Raw genomic sequence first — 20,117 nt, forward strand, 5'->3', positions numbered from 1 at the left:
TCTGAAAAAATAAATGAATTTAAGAGCCCTCCTACAGCTATATGAATGGAAAACTAATGGTTATGACAGTTGGAAGAAGCAAAGGAAAAAAAAACAAAAAGATGCCTTGTCAAAAAGGGGTTAAAGGGAGTGTATCAGAAAATAAGAGAATGTTTAAGTTATTTTTATTTTTTATGTATTTTATATTGTATGTGTATTACATATGGCCTTGCTATATAAAGCAGACTGTTCGTTTGCTGCCCCCCCACCCCACCCAAGCACCTCTGCAGTCAATTCATTGATATACCATTATATCCAGAGTTATAAATCAAAACATTTTTACAAAACCATTTTCGCTTCCATGCTTTTGTTCTTTTCCTCCTCTTATTCCAATAGCCATACCATTTTTTTTCATATTTATCAGGAGACGAGTTACAGTTCTGAGTGACACCATTCAGTTTACCATTCAATGTACAGGAAAAATGTACAAGTGGGATGAAATCATGGTGGGTGGAGGGAAGGGAATGCAAATCTGCCTTTTGTCGTTATCGTTTATTCTATAGGAAAAATTACAAACATGATTCTCAAGGTCAGTATGATTATGGCTATAACAAACAAGCTTGCACAGATTGTGCAACTTTACGCAAAAGAACAAGCAGGAGGCGGTGGAGCTGGGAGGGAATAGAGTCTGAATGACAGAGGCTCAGAAAGCATCCATGTGCCAAAAGCACTGGAGCCTCATTTGCATATTGATTCAAATGCTGATTTCTCCGTAATGGACGGGCAATGTAAAAGTATTGCTGGACTTGAAAGAACTAAATGTGTATATAAATAGTTTTGGGGGAGAGTGGGTGAGGGTGAAGTCCTGCTGACAGGTTCCCTTTAATAGGGGATGTTATCCTGCAAGTCACTGGAAGTCAGAGATGGTCATCTTGTCTACACAGGAGAGCATGTAGTTTAATGGTGGAGCTCACAGCAAGCCTAGACTAGCTTTATTTGTACACACAAAAATTGCTGCAGCACTACTTTGGAGCCAATGTTGGTCTGAATCGAGATTCGCAGTTACAGCTAAAAAAGTTACTTTTTTATACAATGCAAAGGAGGCTCCAACACATAAGCAAAAACGTTTACAAGGCCGTACATGACAATACCAAAACACAAATGACTTGCTTGGCAGCATCTAAAGTTGCAGACTTTACGATTTCCACACAATGCTTTACCTAGGCCACTTTTGAAAAACTCTAGAACGACCTTTTGATGCCATCAGCTGCTAATAGTCCTAACAGAGGAGCATGGCAACGAACTGACTAAACATGAAGAGAAGCCCAAATATATATCAGCATGAACCACCCAGGTAACCATTAAATGTATACCTATTTCCTAAAAACGAGACTTCTAGAATTAGGACATAAGGCAGAATGCTGACCTCGGTGTTACTGGGGTCAGGTGAACCAAACAGAAGGATGAAATCCTAAGGCTGTGTGCCCACGATGCGTTTTTAATGCGTTTCTGCAGCTGCGGAAACACATTAAAAACGCATGGTAGAAGGGCAGCAATGTTCCTCAATGATAATCCGCATGTGCTATGCACATGCTGCGGAAATTTCCGCTGCAGTTTATCATTGTGGGAAAAAACGCAGCACTACCAATTATTTTGCGGAAATGCTGTGTTTTCGCCGCCATTGATTTGCATTAGAACGCGCCAATTCCGCATCACTGTATATGTAGATGCGGAATCCAAGCATTCTAATGTGCGGATGGTACCCAGGTGTAGAGGAGAGGAGAGTCTCCTTCACAACCAGGTACCATTAAAAAATCTGTAAAAAAAAAAAAGAATAAAATAAAAAATAAATGTATATTTACCTTCCGGCGGCCCGCGCTGCGCTCCTCCTTGCTTCCCGGCACTTCGCAGTGGATTGAAGGATCTGCACTGACGTCAGAGTCATGTGACAGGTCACGCGATGCTGACGTCGGCAGGTCTTCCAATCTACCGCTGCGGGCACCGAGCGAAGCAAGACAGCGCGGGCCATCGGAGGGTAAGTATATATTTATTTTTTTACTTTTAACCACTCTCGGGTCACACTATATAAATCCATGCCGTTTGCATGGATTTATATAGTGTGACCTAGTTGTCACAAGCACTTTCCAAGTGATACTAATCTCTTGGAAAGCGCTTGTCAATCCGCATGCGGAAAGGTCAGTGAATAACGCTCCATTTCCGCATGTCCCTGGCAGGAAAACGCATGTACAATCCGCACGCGTTTTTTTTCTGCCAGTGAGATGCAGAAACGCTCAGGAAAAAATCCTGAGCATTTCTGCATCGTGGGCACATAGCCTAAGGGTGCTTTTACACTGTGTTCTTATACCTGTTCGTTGGCCCTGTCGAGGCTTGCATCTAAACCCCCCCGCAAAACAGGAATTGGGCATATGCGCCGACGAGCCATAGACTATAATAGTGCGCTTTGTCGTGCATCATTTTCAGGAGTGTAAGCCTACGGGAAGTGGACACTCAGATATCGTAAGTTTAACTATACCCCAAATGACAAAACAATAAATTCTAAGATTATATCAGAAAATGAACAAACTACCAAACTGGAGGAAATGCTCCTGTAGCTTTATTTGTACACATAAAAATTGCTGGAGTGCTAAGTGCATGTATACATGTTCGCATGTTCAAAATCGTATATCTCCTAAAGTTCTTCACCGATTGCTTTGAAATTTTGTTACAACGTTGCATTCGAATACACACGTTTTTATATACCAGCTGTTGGACGTAAAAGCAACAGTGAGGGGGGTGTTATGAGCTCAGTCCCAGGCTGACTCTCCCCCCTCTTAGTGACATCTCATTCATAAACCCTTCTCCCTCTTCTTCATTCGCCCCAGCTGCTGCCTATGCTCTGCTCCTTTCGTGTCCCCCAAGGGGTTTGGGGGGGGGGGGGGGTGACGAGACAGTCTGTTCAAGGCCGAAAGACACTGCTGCTCATCAAAACCACCGCCTGAGAGTCGGCCGCCTCTGCTCTCTGGCACCGCTGCGGCTGCTTCTTCTCCGACAGGTGAGGTTTTTTTCCCGACTGTGCAACAAGCGGGGGGAGGCTGCACAGAGGCGCAGGTCGCACCATACGCTCTGGGCGATGAGCTGGGCCCGAGCCTCGCAGCAGTGGGCAGATAGCGAGTAACTGCAAATCTCACTGCGCAATCGACGCTGTGATCTGGCCGGTACAGCCCCAGGGCATATCAGGCGGATCACCCCCTCCTCCTCTGCACCCACTCCTGTCACATTCCCTCTGTATTAGGGAATTGCATAACTAGCAATCCCTAACATGAGCGGCTCCATTGTCACACCTGACAGCAAGTGCCGACCTCTTTAGTGACCTGTGCAGAATAAAGGCCTGCAGGGGTCACAGGGTAAAGGCTGCCACCATGCCTGCCTGATGGGCACAACTATCAACAGCGCCAGCATTGCCCTATCTGAGAGATATACATATAAATTATCTATCTCTCTGTTGGACGTAAAAGCAACATGCTATACTAAATATTTTACGACTCCATTTCAATGTTTCCGATTTACGATCCTATAATATATATAAAATATTAAATAATTAGGTATAGACACCAGCATTAAAGACTTTCCTGCCCAAAGCCATGTCTTCAGAAGAGAAAACATCCGCTCTGTAGTATTTTGTAATGTTGCAGCTTTGCAAATTTGTTCCAGAGCCAGAAAGCTCTCTCGGCCAGGAAACAGAAATGGGCTTCGCAGAATCAACTTTGAAGTTTTCATGGAAAAGGGTTTTAAAAAAAAAATGTATAGGCTTCACAGATGGCCAAGTGAAACCAGGAATTCTAGAACCTAACTTTTGGATGCCTTTTTCCCCTTGTTTATACCCCACAAATTGAATAAACTAATTTTTAATCAATTCTATAAGGGCCAAAGATCAGTTCAATTTATTGAAAGAGAAAAAGTGAAGCAGTCCAACTATCACATTGGTCAGAGTGTGATGTGCACAAGCCCTTACAGTGGAGAATCCCTAGTCTTGCCTTCAGGGCACAAGAAGAAATTGTTGAGGAAACTGATGGATTGGAAGATAAAGATCCTTTTGATCTACTGTTGTCATTACAGCTTCCTTTCCTGTCAATTTTACAGCTGATAGTTTTCATCCTGAATTTCTTGTAAATGACAAGCCTGACAACGCCGCTTCATATTGCAGCATCAGAGCGTACAGTTCTAGCCAGCAGTGCATCAATGCAGCTGGTCCGAAGGGTCAATCCAGCAGCAGCTGGGCACTGGTGCGCAGGGACTCACACTGACCAGACGCACCAGCCCAGACAGCTTGAGACCAGTGCTTACACCCTCTATTGGGACGAGCTTGTAGACACTTCACAAGTTTATCTACAGCTGATAGGGAACCACTGCTGCAGTCTAAGCAACAAGCTGTAAGTAAATGTATCACTTTCTCTTGAGAACAGCACTTTGCAATTTTACCCATTTAACCACTTAGTGACCACCAATACGTATTTTTACTGACCTGAGATATAAGGTGATAATCAAGCAGCTGTACACTATAACTGACAACTTACTGCATCAGCCATGATCACTGCCGGCACCGACCATTGCAGTTTAAATGCTTACTGTCGCTCTTATTCACTCTTGTCTGGACTATGGCAACTCTCTTCTAATCGGTCTCCCTGTAAACAATCTCTCTCCTCTCCAATCCATCCAGAATGCAGCAGCCAGGGTCATATTTCTATCAGACTGATTCACCAACGCCTCTACCCTGTGCCAGTCATTGCACTGGTTACCCATTCACCACAGAATACAATACAAACTCATCTTTCTCACTCACCAAGCTCTCCACAGTTCTGCACCACCCTACAGCTCATCCCTCATTTCTGTGTATCACCCCTCCCGTGCCCTCCGTTCTGCAACTGATCTAAGACTAACATTCTCCATAATCCGAACCTCACACCTGCGTCTCCAAGACTTCTCTCGTCCCGCACCAGTTTTCTGAAATGCACTGCCCCAAACGATCCGACTGATATCTAGCCCCCCTGACTTCAAACATGCTTTAAAAATTCATCTGTTTAGACAAGCCTTTCACCTCAACTCACCAACCTAATTCTCCCGTCCCCTCCTAAATGTTAATCTTAATCTACCCCTGCGTATTCATCTGTCTCCACATCCTCCATGCACCCAATAGCACACGGTATTAGATGGATACTGGCTGACGAGCATGTTCTACCTATTGTGTCCCCCCTTTTCCTTATAGATTGTAAGCTTGCGAGCAGGGCCCTCAATTCTCCTGTAACTGTTGAAATGTGATACATTGTATTGTTTATATTGTCTGTATATTTTCCCACTTAATTGTAAAGTGCTGTGGAATAAGTTGGCGCATTATTATTATTAACCCCTTAGATGCGGCTGTCAGTGACTACAGCATCTAAATGGTTAACAGCGTGGGGGCTCCCTCTTTAACCCCATCGGCATGGATTGTGTGGTCCTGATATTTGTAATGGCATTTAACAGCCTTAGAGTCCGCCGACTATAGAAGCATTTAGGAGGTAAAAACATTTTTCATTCCAGTCATGCCACTTTGCATTAATTCCTCAAAAGCACCTGAAGGGTTAATAAACTACCTGATGGCAGTTTTGGAGATATTGAGGGGCGCTCTTTTAAAATGGTATCACTTTTGCAGGTTTTCCAATATACAGCTCTGGCAAAAATTAAGAGACCACTGAACAGTTTTCTATTGGAAAGCATGGAAAGACTGGTGGAAAGCATGGCAAGACGAATGAACGCTGTGATTAAAAATCATGGTTAGTCCACCATATATTGATTTCTGAACTCTTCCGGGGATAAACATGAGTAATTTGAGGTCTGAAAGCACTGTTTCTTTTTTAGTATTTTGACGCTTTATCATTTGCTGCAAATAAATACAACATTTTTAGCTTTGAATTTCGGAGACTTGTTGTCAGTAGTTTATAGAATAAAACAACAATGTACATTTTACTCAAAAATATACCTATAAAGAGAAAAATCAGAGAAAATGAAAATTTTGCAGTGGTCTCAATTTTTGCCAGAGCTGTATAAGACCCCAAAGTCATTTTGAAACTGAATAGGTCCCTAAATTTTTTTGGGGGGTAAATTTCCTTGAAAAAAAAAATGAAAAATTACTGCTACATTTCTAAACCTTCTAAAACGCTAACAAAATAAAAACATGTTACAAAACGGTGCTGATGTAAGACTGTGTGCCCACTATGCATTTTTTAAGCGCTTCCGCAGCGGCAATTCCGCTGCAGAAACGCTTAAAAAAACGCTAGGTAGAAGGTCTGCTATGTCCCCCAATGATAATCCGCATGTGCTGTGCACATGATGCGGAAATTTCCGTTTGCATGGATTTATATAGTGTGACCAAGTTGTCAAGCACTTTCCAAGTGATGCTAAAATCGCTTGAAAAGTGCTTGACAACCCGCATGTGAAATTGCATGATCAAAACGCTTCACAAACGCTTGTCCCGGGCTGAAAAAAAACGCATGTACAATCCGCATGCGTTTTTTTTTCTCTGCCAGGGAAATGCAGAAACGCTCAGGAAAAATCCAGAGCATTTCTGCGTCGTGGGCACATAGCATAAAGCAGACATGAGGGAAATGTCTGGATTTAAGGGATAATCATTCAAAGTTTAAAAATAGCAAATATTTTGAAATTTGTAAATTTTCTGATATTTTTATAAACACATCGACTTAAATTTACCACTATCAAAATATAATGAGTCAGGAAAAAACAAACAATCTCAAAACCACTGGGATAGGTTGAAGCGTTCCAGTTATTACCATAAAGTGACACTGGTCAGATTTGAAAAAATTGGCATGGTCACTAAGGGGTTAAGATTAAAAGAGTAACTATTTAAAAAGAATTGCAAGGTGAAAATCTCCATCCCTAAAAAGGACAGTAGGCCCTCAAATCTACTAGGCCAGCAAATATTTTCCAACAATCTATGTAAAGAAAGATATTGAACATACTCTCTAAACTAGAATGATGTCCACCTGTTTTTAATAAAAATTGGATTTAGGCTTTGTGCCCACGATGCAGATTTAATGCATTTCCGCCGGGAAAACGCATTAAAAACGCTTGTTAAGTTTTCTGCCATGTTTCCCAATGATAATCTGCATGTAGTGTGAACATGCTGCGGAATGCTCCGCAGCACAGCCATTTCTGCGGCGAAATCGCCACCATTGACTTGCATTGAACTGCATAACATTCGCATGTATACATGCATGCATGCGGATGTTAAGCGGTTCAATGCGCGGATGGTACACGGGTCTGGAGAAGAGGAGACTCTCCTCCAGACCCGGGTACCATTAGTAAAAAAAGAATTAAAACGTAAAAAAATAAAAAAAAAAACACATTATACTTACCTCTCCGGCGGCCCCCTCTGTCCTCTGAAAGGACCGGCGGTGACATCATTTAGTCATGTGATGGTCGCGTGACCCTTCTGCTGACTAAATGATGTCACCGCAGGTCCTTTCAGAACACCACGGGAGGCCGAGGTCAGATGACACCACCGTTGAGGAGACCAGGGGCCGCCGGAGAGGTAACTATAATGTTTTTATTTTTTACGTTTTAATAGTTTTGTTTTTTTTACTATTGATGCTGCATTTAAAAGCAGCATAAGTTGGTCACACAATATAAATCCATGCCGGTTGCATGGGTTTATATTGTGTGACCAATTTGTCAAGCACTTTTCTAAGTGATGCTCAAAATTGCTTGGAAAAGCACTTGAAAAAAAGGCAGAAATGCTCGGGAAAAATCTGCATCAATTCAGCATTGTGTGCACATAGCCTTAGAATGCCACAAGCTTCTGGAGCAACAGAAGAGGAACATTACTAACTAGTGCAGGTCACAGCTTACACTAGGAAAACTCACCTGACTTGCTTGCTGAACGTATGTGGGTAGTTAGAAAAAAAAAAAAAGGCTCATTATATTCTATGGACGCACCGTGTATACTTCTTGTATGCCCTGACAATGCTACACAGCTGCAAAACGAACACTTCTTACCAGTTCAAAGAAAAACTAGAGAATCTGCATCTTTAGGCTGAGTTCACACGATGCGTATTTAATGCGTTTCCGCGGCGTTTTTGCAGTTGCGTAAACGCCGCGGAAACGCATTAAAAACGCATGCTAGAAGGGCAGCAATGTTCCCCAATAGAAATCCGCATGTGCTGTGCCCATGATGCGGATTTTTCCGCAGCGTAAACGCTGCGCTCAAAAATCCGCAGCATGTCAATTAATTTTGCGTAAACGCGGCGTTTTCGCCGCCATTGACTTGCATTAGAACGCGCCAATTCCGCAAGACTGCATCTGTACTTGCGTTATTGGCGCGTTCTAATGTGCGGATGGTACCCGAGTGTGGAGAAGAGGAGAGTCTCATCCACACCCAGGTACCATTAAAAAAAGCTGTAAAACTAGAATAAAATAAAAAATAAATGTATTCTTACCTTCTGTCGGCCCACGCAGCGCTCCTGCTTGGTTCCCGGCACTTGCAGTGAGTTGTAGGACCTGCGATGACGTCAGAGTCAGGTGACGCTGACGTCGGCAGGTCTTTCAATTCAAAGTTGCCGGGAGAACGGAGTGAGCAGGACAGCGCGGGCCATCGGAGGTAAGTATATACACTCTCTCGGGTCACACTATATAAATCCATGCTGTTTGCATGGATTTATATAGTGTGACCTAGTTGTCACAAGCACTTTCCAAGTGATGCTAAAATCGCCTGGAAAGCGCTTGTCAATCCACATGCGGAAATGCATGTGAATCCGCAGGAAAAACGCATGCACAATCTGCATACGTTTTTTCAGCCAGGGAGATGCAGAAATGATGCAGAAATTTTCTGCTTCATTTCTGCATCGTATGCACATACCCTTAGGTCCTGACACATGAAGCGTGCGGGGCAGGGAGCAGCAGTGGCTGGTTGCCAAGCAATGAGGGGTAACACAGGAGAATAATAATCTAAAGAAACCTTAAAATTAATGAAACGCCACATTGAGAAAACTGAATATTATGAGTTTAGTATAAGCAAATGTTAATTAAGTAAATTAATAAAACTGCTGACGCTGGAATCAGTTGGTCAAATAACCACATAGCAGAATGAGCGCTTCCCAATTATTGGCCTGTCTAAGTCGCCAATCACCAGGCGAACAAACATAAGGCTCGTTTGTCAGAATTAATCATTTTTAACCTTGCTTAAATATCACCTTCTCAGCAGCTCATCCCCCTGTGTAACCAGTATCTGCTGCCGAGAACAAGGTTATAGAAGTGTAGTCGGCCTGTCTAAACAGGTGGTAGGACAGTAAATGCAGCCTTACCTTGTAAAGGAAGCAACAATATGCTGATTGTTATGAACAATAATCCTGTTCTGAGGGTCAGTTACTGCCCTGTGTACAGAGAGACTGTTGTAACCGCACCCCCAGTACTGACTGACAGCAGCTCCGCATTAGTGTCAACTGTCAGTCAGGGCCGAGGGCGCCGTTATAACCGCCGCTTTCTATACACTGAGCGGTGACAACCCGCACCAATAGCACCCCTATGACTGAACACAGAGCGCTGACAGCAGGAATAAAGTTAATTTCTTCCAGCAGTGGGGCTAAGTGCCGGCGCCGGGCAAGTTCAGAACGCTATTAACCCCATATCTGCAGGTTAAGAGCTTTTTTTTCAGGCGACAGGTTCTCTATAAGCTGTCCGAATCGCTGCTGTACACTGTTACAGTCCAATACAGTCAGCTCAGTGCAGCCGTGTTCCTCCAATGCTGCAGAGGCACATAAGCATAACTATGCAAATCGCACACTTGTGGTCATGTGACCGCATTTTGCGCACAGGGAATATTGGCAATCATGAATGTGCACATTGCGTATGTCATGATTCAGCAGTCTGCAGTCGCAAGGTGACAGGTTTTTATTTTTAAGCCTTAAAGGGAATTTTCCAATCTAAATTCACCAAAACATACATATAAATGAAAAAAAATTGTTTAAAGTTTTAGCCAGAAACCTCGACACTTTCTAAACTTGTCATCCATGTTCAATCAGTTTTATATAGTAGTTATTAAAAATGTACAAGACTAAGCAGTTTACTATGTTGAAGAACTGCCATGTAGCTGTAAAAATGGGCTGGTATATGGTACTTTTTTTTTTTTTTTTTTTTTTTTTTTACGCACACAAAGACCTGAATTGGTGAGTCTTATTTGACATGGAAGAAACTACTGCATGCTGGGATTTTATTAACGCGTAGATTTCGTCCATGAAAGAAAAAGAAAAAAGCACTCAGGCCGAAAATACGGTCATGTGAACTTGGGCTTCAGTCATTTAGTCCTCCCACTGGCCACAGACTGCAAAACACAGAGTGAGGGCCCTTTGCTCAAATTTACCTGCTCTTCTATAAGGACTGTAAATTCTAAACTACTCATGGATAAGTGGCACTGACAACAAAATGATGGATAAATTAAAGAGATGGAAAAGTATGAGTGGAATGTTAAACGGTTGGCCTGTCACGTAAGTGGTGACTATACAGATAAGCAGAAGCCCTAACAAAATGTACCAAAAACTAGTTACTTCTTAAATCACGCTATGCAGAGTCCAGCGCTTGGTTAGTTTTGGTAGTCTCTAAGACAATGAATTGAGGGAGGGAAGGCGGGGCACGAGATCCTGCGTTTCATTCAAGATGAGGCTTTACAGAGTTCCAGAGCGGCAGTCTCAGGATTGCTGGGGGGCTCTGCGGTGCATCTCATATTCTATAGATCAGGGTTCCCCAACTCCAGTCCTCAAGGCCACCAACAGGTCATGTTTTCAAGATTTCCTTAGTATTACACAGCTGATAATTCCATCACCTACACAGGAAATCATTCCATCACCTGTGCAATACTAGGGAAGTCCTGAAAACATGATGTGTTGGTGGCACCCTGCTATAGATAGTAGATAAAGGGGTATTCCCAAAATAGTATTCTTTCAACCATTGTGTGATTTTTTTATTTTTGCACCTACAGCATCTTGGAGATGGGAATAGCCCTTTAAAGAAAACTCTTTATAGGGATTTTTTTTATACAGATTTACAAATCTCTGCTATGTACATTAAACCCCTTACTGACCAAGCAATTTTCTTTTTTAACACTTGTTTGTCCTCCTCTTCTTTCAAGAGCCATAACTTTTTTTTTTTTCCCCTCCATTGATTGTAGTTTTGAATAACGCTATTCACTTTAACCTATACAGTACAGTGCAAACGTTAACGTTTTTGGCGAGTGTTGAAAAAAATACTGCAAAGAATACATTTAAAAAAAAAAAAAAAAAAAAAAAAAGGTACACTTGCACTAAGTCAAGGATTTTGTAGAATTATAATTAAGCGTAGGAATAACCAATCACACCAAAAAGGTGAAAATTTAACTTTTTCAAATGTACGCTGAAACAATCATTAACAGCCGTGAGGGCTACAAAAGGAGAAGTTTTAGAAAACCATTTCATGTATATAGGTCATACACCATGGCAAGACTGGGGTCAGCAACAAGACACAAGTTCGTTATACTGCATCAGCAAGGAATCTCCCAGGCAAATATTTCAAGCAGACTGAGGTTTCATGATGCGCTATTCACACAAATAGGCATCATTAAAGACCGTAGACACAGTGGTGACAAGGAAACTTAGTATAGCATAAGACACACCATGTTAATGTTCCTTCAAAATTGTAGGATGTACAGCAGTGGTATCCAAGGCTGTGGAGTCGGAGCCCATTTTGGTGCAGTCAGTATAAAATGGACCAGCTCTGACTCCTAAAATATATAATAAATTGGGTACAGTAGTTCAATGCAGTTTGTGGGGAATATTTTTTCATAAGAATTTGGGAAAGTTATGAAATGTCCTATAAATGTCTGTCCTATTCCTGATCTAAGGGTCTAGACTTAGCTGAGATGAATCTGTGCTACAGTAAATTTATCACTTAAACATGAGCCATGTATGAGGGAGTCGGAATCGTGGAAATTGAGGAGTCAGAGGTTTGGCTTACCGAATCCACAGCCCTGGTGGCATCAGCTCAAAACTAGCAGCAATCAGTGGGACCATCTACTTTGGAGAAGTCTGGCTAAAGTGGTCTTCATGGAAAAATTGTTGGCAAAAAAAAACAAAACACATACCTTCAGCATGCAAGCAAAGCCATGTGACTAAACTATGCACAAAAAACATAGTAGTTGGGGTGCAGAAAAATGGCAGCACGTGCTCAGGATTGAGTCAAAATGCAAAGCATTTGGCTGTAATAAGAGTCTGTAGAGTGGTACATTAATGAATGTCTGCAAACACTGAAGCATGGTGGAGGTTCCTTACAAGTGTAGGGCGCATTTCAGTAAATTGAATTGCCGATTTGGTCAAGATTGTGTCCTTAATGCTGAGAAATACAGGCAGATGCTTATCCATTATGCAATTCTATCAGGCAGGCAACTGATTGACTCGAAATTTATTTTGCAGTGGGGCGACCACAAACAGCCAATGTCAATAAGAACTATCTTCACTGTATAGAAGAACAAGGAGTCCTGGAGATGATATGGTCCCCACAGCGCCCTGGTGTCATCACTGAGTCTGTATTGGATACAATGAATAGACAGAACGATTTGAACAAACCTACAACCACTGAAGATCTGGGGTTAGTTCTCCAATATGTTTGGAACAACCTCTGTGCCAAGTTCCTCCAAAAACTCTTGAGTACCTAAAAATCAATGCTGTGATGAAGGCAAAGCGTGGTCACATCAAATATTGATTTGATTTAGAATTCTCTTTTGTTCATTCACCTTGAATTTTATTGTTGACAAACTATTAAGGCCCCTTTCACATTGCGTTCTTGCCCACGCTTGTTGGTTCTTTCAAGGCTTGCATCCAAACCCCCCACAAAAAGGGATCCGAAGGGGCCATTGATTATAATGGTGCTGACTGAGTCAATGTATGCTCTGACGTGTATCATTTTCAGGCGTCACATACGTCCAAATCCCGTTTAGTAGGGGATTCAGACGCAAGCCCCGATGGGACCAAAAAACGTGGACAAGATTGCAATTGGACAACATCTGCAAGGAGTTTGCATGTTCTCCCTGTGTTCGCGTGGGTTTCCTCCGGGTTCTCCGGTTTCCTCCCACACTCCAGAGACATACTGATAGGAAATCTAGATTGTGAGCCCCAATGGGGACAGTGCCGACTGTAAGTTGTCTGAATTGTAAAGCACTGCTGAATATGTTGGCGCTATATAAATAAAAAGATTATTATTATTAATGTGAAAGCACCCTAAGGCTATGTTCACATGTTGCATTTTTGAAGCGTTTTTTAATGAAAATTTTAAGCTGCTTTCAAAAAGCAGGTGTAGCTGCGTTTTCAGGGTACTTTTGTCTCTTTTGCTTCAAATGAAGCAGTAATTTGATTCTTCAAGTCTGTAGAATTACCACAAAAAAAAAAAAAAAAAAAGTTGAGTGTTTTACTGATACTCAGTACTCAAATCCAATTTTATGTTGCAATTTTGTAGGACACTTTTTCCATTGACAGTTTTTATTGGCATCATTTTGGGGTACAAATGACTGTTAGAAAATTGAATAAAAGCTAATTTTTTGGCGAGCCAGGTGATGAAAATAAAAATGCCAAAATGTTTATTTTCTATCTTTTCACTACATTTAACAAAAAGGGCAAATAATTTTCGATTTTGAAAATTCGCACTTTTAAGTATGCACAATACCAGATATACTTTTCATTTTCAAAATTGAGAAAGGGGGCGATTTGAACTTTTAAGCTTAAAAGGGAACATGTCAGCAGTTTTGTCCTATATGAACTAAAACCATCACCATATGCAGCACCTGTGCTGCATTCTATAACTGCTTATATAACTCCCTGTAGACCTCCCCAAAAACTTTTTAAATTGTCCCGTGCTGCATGGTAATGCGGTTGGTCCGGTCTGATGTGCGTGGTTTTAGTCTTCTCCATCCCTTCCCCCAGCTGCTGCTTGCTGTCCTCCTCTTAATTCGCCTAGGCGAAATCTTGCACCTGCGCACAGAAATTGTGGTCCGCGTACTATGCTTTGCCCTACTGCGGGAACATGTGCACATGTTTTTTGGCTCCGCCCACAATAGGGCAAAGCATAGTGCGCAGGCGTAAGATTTCGCCCAGCAGTGTGGAGGACGGCGAGCAGCAGTCGGAGGGAGGGATGGAGAGGCCCGAAACAACGCCCATATGACCGGACAACCATGCAGCGCGGGAGAATTTAAAAAGGTTTGTGGGGATCTACAGGGGGAGCCAGGGGTTTACATAAGCATTTATGAAATGCAGCATAGGAGTTGCATAAGGCGAGTTTTAGTTCATATAGGACAAAAAACTGGTGACAGGTTCGATTTAATTTATTTTTTCTTATGTTTTAGCCTTGCAAGGGGACTTGTACCTAGAATTGTTTGGTCACTTACACAAAATATACTGCAACAGTTCAGTGATAGGGGAAACATACAGAGAGAAGCAGTACATACCATATAAATTAATGACGGTCAATATCAATGTTAGGTAATGCCCAAGTAGGACTGAGTAAATGGCTAGGTCATCTTATGAAACTAGCAGAAGGAAGGGGGTGGGGAGAGGCCAACAGCACAGAGGTCCCCATACAATCCAGGTAATTCACCTATGCTCACAATGGGCATATAACAGCAATTGTATGCATAGGTTCATATTAGTACACAGTCTCGCTTAAAGCAGGTACACAGTACTGATCACATCACCACCTAGATATTTTTCTCTTTATTGCACAGGCAAAGAGTAACCTACTATGACAACACATCCACAGCGTTGGACGGGGCGACAGTTGAGTGGCCACCAGATTTGATATCTACGGGCGTTATTGTAGTTCATGGAACATCACACAGTGGAGGTATTGGAGGAGTTCATCTTGCAAGCATTTATCTACAAGGGTGCTGCCTGGAATTTGTAGGTTAATGTGTGTAAGGCTGTGTGCCCACGATGCGTTTTTCAAGCGTTTTTTTGCTGCGGAATTTTCCGCAGCGCAAGCGCTTGGGAAACGCATGGTAAGCCTCCTGCCATGGTCCCCTATGCAATTCCACACTTTCAATGCCCATGCTGCGGATTTTTCCGCAGCGTTTATGCTGCGCTCAAAAATCCGCAGCATGTCCATTAATTTTGCGGAAGCGCTGCGTTTTCGCCGCCATTGACTTGCATTAGAACGCGCCAATTCCGCAAGACTGCATCTATACTTGCTTAATTGGCGCGTTCTAATGTGCGGATGGTACCCGGGTGTGGAGGACAGGAGACTCTCCTCCACACCCAGGTACCCTAAAAGCTGTAAAAAAAATAAAATAAAAAATAAAGATTATATTCACCTTCCGACGGCCCAAGGTCTCCTTCCCTGTGCTTGCCAGCAGACTGAAGGACCTGCGCTGACGTCACAGTCATGTGACGGCAGGTCTTTCAGTGCAGTGTCCCGCGATCAGCTGGCAGCCAGGAAGGAGCGCAGCAACACACGCCGGGCCATCGGAAGGCAAGTATCAAGGTTTATTTTTAACCATTCTATGGACACACTATATAAATCCATGCTGTTTGCATGGATTTATATAGTGTGACCTAGTTGTCAAGCACTTTCAAAGTGATGCTAAAATCGCTTTGAAAGCACTTGTCAATCCGCATGTATTAGGCTATGTGCCCACGATGCAGAAATGCTCAGGATTTTTTCCTGAGCATTTCTGCATCTCCCTGGCAGAAAAAAAAACGCATGTGGATTGTACATGCGTTTTCCTGCCATGGACATGCGGAAATGGAGCGGTTACCCACTGACATTTCCGCATGTGGATTGACAAGCGCTATCCAGACGATTTTAGCATCACTTGGAAAGTGCTTGTGACAACTAGGTCACACTATATAAATCCATGCAAACAGCATGGATTTATATAGTGTGACCTGAGAGAGTGGTAAAAATAAAAAAATAAATGTATACTTACCTTCTGATGGCCCGCGCTGGCTTGTTTCGTTCCGTCCCGGCTGCAATGAATTGAAAGACCTGCCGATGTCAGCGTCACATGACTCTGACGTCAGCGCAGGTCCTTCAATTCACTGCAAAGTGCCGTGAAGCAAGTAGGTGCGCAGCGCGGCCCGCCAGAAGGTAAGTATACATTTATTTTTTATTTTTTTTTTTACAGAATTTTTAATGATACCTGGGTGTGGAGGAAACTCTTCTCTCATCTACACCCGGGTACCATCCGCACATTAGAACGCATGGAATGCGCATCTACATATACAGTGATGCGTAATCCATGCGGTCTAATGCAAGTCAATGGCGGCGAAGACGCAGCACTTCCGCAAAATAATTGGTAGTGCTGCGTTTTTTTCCGCAATGATAATCCGCAGCATGTGCACAGCACATGCGGATTATCATTGGGGAACATTGCTGCCCTTCTACCATGCGTTTTTAATGCGTTTCTGCAGCTGAAGAAACGCATTAAAAACACATCGTGGGCACACAGCCTTAGCAGGAAAAAAGCATGTACAATCCGCATGCGTTTTTTCTGCCAGGGAGATGCAGAAATTTTCTGCTTCATTTCTGCATCGTGGGCACACAGCCAAACACAGGGACCAGAACCAATATTTCAGACATTGAAGAGATGAACATGAACTTATCAGTACTGCGCAACCACTTATAGCTCTGGCTGTACAGAAGCTGTTATACAGCAGTAGCTACAATGCGAGAGCCACTACATTTTTTTAACCCCTTAAAGTCAACAGCTCCAGGGCATCTATGGCTTTGGTCGGAAGTCTCCCTTGGTCAATATAACGCCCACCAAAAAAAAAAAATACTCAACTCACATGAAAAAACTAAAGTTTGTAAATGAATAGAGTTATAAGTAAAAAAAAAAAAAAATTATGTGGTTACAAAAACATTTACCAATAAAAGTGTTCTACCAATAGTTTGTTAAAATTATCACAGCGATTCTCACCCGACACCCCCATGGATCCAGTGCAGGCCACTCTGGCAACAGACAAAGGCTGCCGAAGCGACGGCAGCACTGACGTTAGGAGCCTGTGATTGGCTGCAGCGATAAAGTGACTAGAACAGCGCAACTCCAAAGAACATCCGGTCAGCTGACCACAGCAGCCAATCACAGGCTTCAGTGGTCTTGTGACATCAGAACTGTGCAGCCTTCACTTCTGGAGTCGGTGCCATCCACCAAAGTAATCTGTGCTGGATCCATGGGGTGCCAGATGATGAGCACCCCGATTGATAAGTACCTTTACGCAGCCATGGATAAGACTTGTACCCCTGGAAGTGTGCAATTTACAAACGTTTCATGCATCACAAAAAATAAAACTCAGACATTTTTTTACAACAGGGAAAAAAGTTACGGTTTTCTGAGTGGTCCAGTAATTATAGGGAGGGGAGCACAAAGCTGTACCAGGATTATGTTACCCATGACTAGTGGGCATGATCCTACCACTGTGCCCCAACCAACTGCCCCAGGAGTGTGCCCTATAGCGCTACCCGGACCACATGTGGCATCTCAGAGGGGGCAGAGTATGGACACAGATGTGACTGACACCCCACCATGGACCGCCACCAGCGGGGCCACACAGCCCACTGGCGACTGACACCCCACCATGGACCGCCACCAGCGGGGCCACACAGCCCACTGGCGACTGACACCCCACCATGGACCGCCACCAGCGGGGCCACACAGCCCACTGGCGACTGACACCCCACCATGGACCGCCACCAGCGGGGCCACACAGCCCACTGGCGACTGACACCCCACCATGGACCGCCACCAGCGGGGCCACACAGCCCACTGGCGACTGACACCCCACCATGGACCGCCACCAGCGGGGCCACACAGCGCACTGGCGACTGACACCCCACCATGGACACCCACAGTCCACTGGCGACTGACACCCCACCATGGACACCCACAGTCCACTGGCGACTGACACCCCACCATGGACACCCACAGTCCACTGGCGACTGACACCCCACCATGGACACCCACAGTCCACTGGCGACTGACACCCCACCATGGACACCCACAGTCCACTGGCGACTGACACCCCACCATGGACACCCACAGTCCACTGGCGACTGACACCCCACCATGGACACCCACAGTCCACTGGCGACTGACACCCCACCATGGACACCCACAGTCCACTGGCGACTGACACCCCACCATGGACACCCACAGTCCACTGGCGACTGACACCCCACCATGGACACCCACAGTCCACTGGCGACTGACACCCCACCATGGACACCCACAGTCCACTGGCGACTGACACCCCACCATGGACACCCACAGTCCACTGGCGACTGACACCCCACCATGGACACCCACAGTCCACTGGTGACTGACACCCCACCATGGACACCCACAGTCCACTGGCGACTGACACCCCACCATGGACCGCCACCAGCGGGGCCACACAGCCCACTGGCGACTGACACCCCACCAGAGACCGCCACCAGCGGGGCTACACAGCCCACTGGCGACTGACACCCCACCAGAGACCGCCACCAGCGGGGCTACACAGCCCACTGGCGACTGACACCCCACCAGAGACCGCCACCAGCGGGGCCACACAGCGCACTGGCGACTGACACCCCACCATGGACACCTACAGTCCACTGGTGACTGACACCCCACCATGGACACCCACCAGCGGGGCCACACAGCCCACCGGTGACTGACACCCCACCATGGACACCAGCAGGGCCATACAGCCCACCGGTGACTGACACCCCACCATGGACACCAGCAGGGCCATACAGCCCACCGGTGACTGACACCCCACCATGGACACCAGCAGGGCCATACAGCCCACCGGTGACTGACAACCCACCATGGACACCAGCAGGGCCATACAGCCCACCGGTGACTGACAACCCACCATGGACACCAGCAGGGCCATACAGCCCACCATGAACACCCGGGCTGCTGACACTACACTGACCCCACTATTCCCCGCTGGCAGGACCTCTGCTTGCTGTCAGCCGCCTCCTGAGGGTGCAGTGACCTCCATGTGTGTACAGTAGTCTATGGAAGCCGCCAGCACATGTCCCTCGGCCTGAGCCCGGGAGAGAAGCGCTGACAGCCCTGATAGGACGTCTCCGGGCCGCCACCGCTGAGAGGCCGGGAGACCCCGCGCAGCCGCCGCCTGGGTGTGAGCGGAGAGGAGCGGGCCCGGGCTCTCCTCACCTCCCGCCACGCGGCCTCTCCTCGCGCCCGCTTGCACGCGCCCCCACCACAGCTTCAGCCGCGCGCACTAGCGCCCCCTTCCCCTCTGCCGACTCCTCCGCCTCACACAGCGCTACACACACGTCGCAGGCGCGGCCGGAGAAACGCGGTGCCGGCACAGCAGCAGCACAAGCCGCCTGCTACTCCGCTAAGAGACACGCTGCTCCGGGCTCCTCCCCCAGATCACCGCCGCTCTCCCCTCCCAGCGAGCAGACACTACCGCTGACGGCGAGTCTCACTCCTCAGAGAGCCATCGGCACCGCCAAACTGCCGCCACAGCCAAGCTGCGCTTTATGGGCTCATTATCCTGCTCACGGGTCCACTCACCGGTTCCACGGTCGCCATTTTAGATAGATGTGACTGCACAGCAGCCGCTGGCAGGGAAGAAGAGGAGACGACAAAAAAAAATATTCAAAGACGGTTGGTTTGAGGCGTGTCACGTGACGTCCGGCAACTGCTGAGCTTGCGCAGCCCCGCCCCATTGCATGCCGGGAGCTGTAGTTCAGCCGCGTCCTGTGGAACATAGTGGAGAGCCTGCGAGTATGGCTGACGTCAGAGGGGAGGGAGACTTGGCGGCTGGTGAAGGGCACAAGTGTGGTGTCCTGCAAATAGTCAAAGTTCCCGACAGCTGGCACGTTATGTCCTAGTATGGAATCAGAGGGCGGGCTAGTGCTGTACACCGGTGTGTGAGCGGCCACAACATTAAAACCAGCAGCTGGTGAGGCCACCTCAGGGCAGGGGTGTACTGTGTTCTGGCTGCAATATTAGGCAGGTGGTTTTAATCCCCTCCTAACCAGGCAATTTTAGGGGTTTTTTTAGATACAGGAACAGAACCGAGCTTACTACATAGATCCAGGAACAGAACCGAGCT

The 20,117-nt window shown here is 45.5% G+C and overlaps 1 protein-coding gene across 1 annotated transcript in view; it reads right to left on the reverse strand.

Annotated features, from left to right (window-relative positions):
• Nucleotides 1-19,722, reverse strand: part of LOC141153629 (eukaryotic translation initiation factor 4E) — a 45,135-nt gene extending 25,413 nt beyond the window's left edge. Inside the window, exon 1 of the mRNA XM_073638605.1 lies at nt 19,574-19,722. Coding sequence (XP_073494706.1) covers nt 19,574-19,591 — 18 coding nt within the window. The 5' untranslated portion in view covers nt 19,592-19,722. The remainder of the gene's footprint in view (nt 1-19,573) is intronic.
• Nucleotides 19,723-20,117: the final 395 nt, after the last annotated feature.

Source organism: Phyllobates terribilis, unplaced genomic scaffold, assembly GCF_046119375.1.
Source record: "Phyllobates terribilis strain yellow unplaced genomic scaffold, ASM4611937v1 Scaffold_1__5_contigs__length_1240528914, whole genome shotgun sequence".
Lineage (NCBI taxonomy): Eukaryota > Metazoa > Chordata > Amphibia > Anura > Dendrobatidae > Phyllobates > Phyllobates terribilis.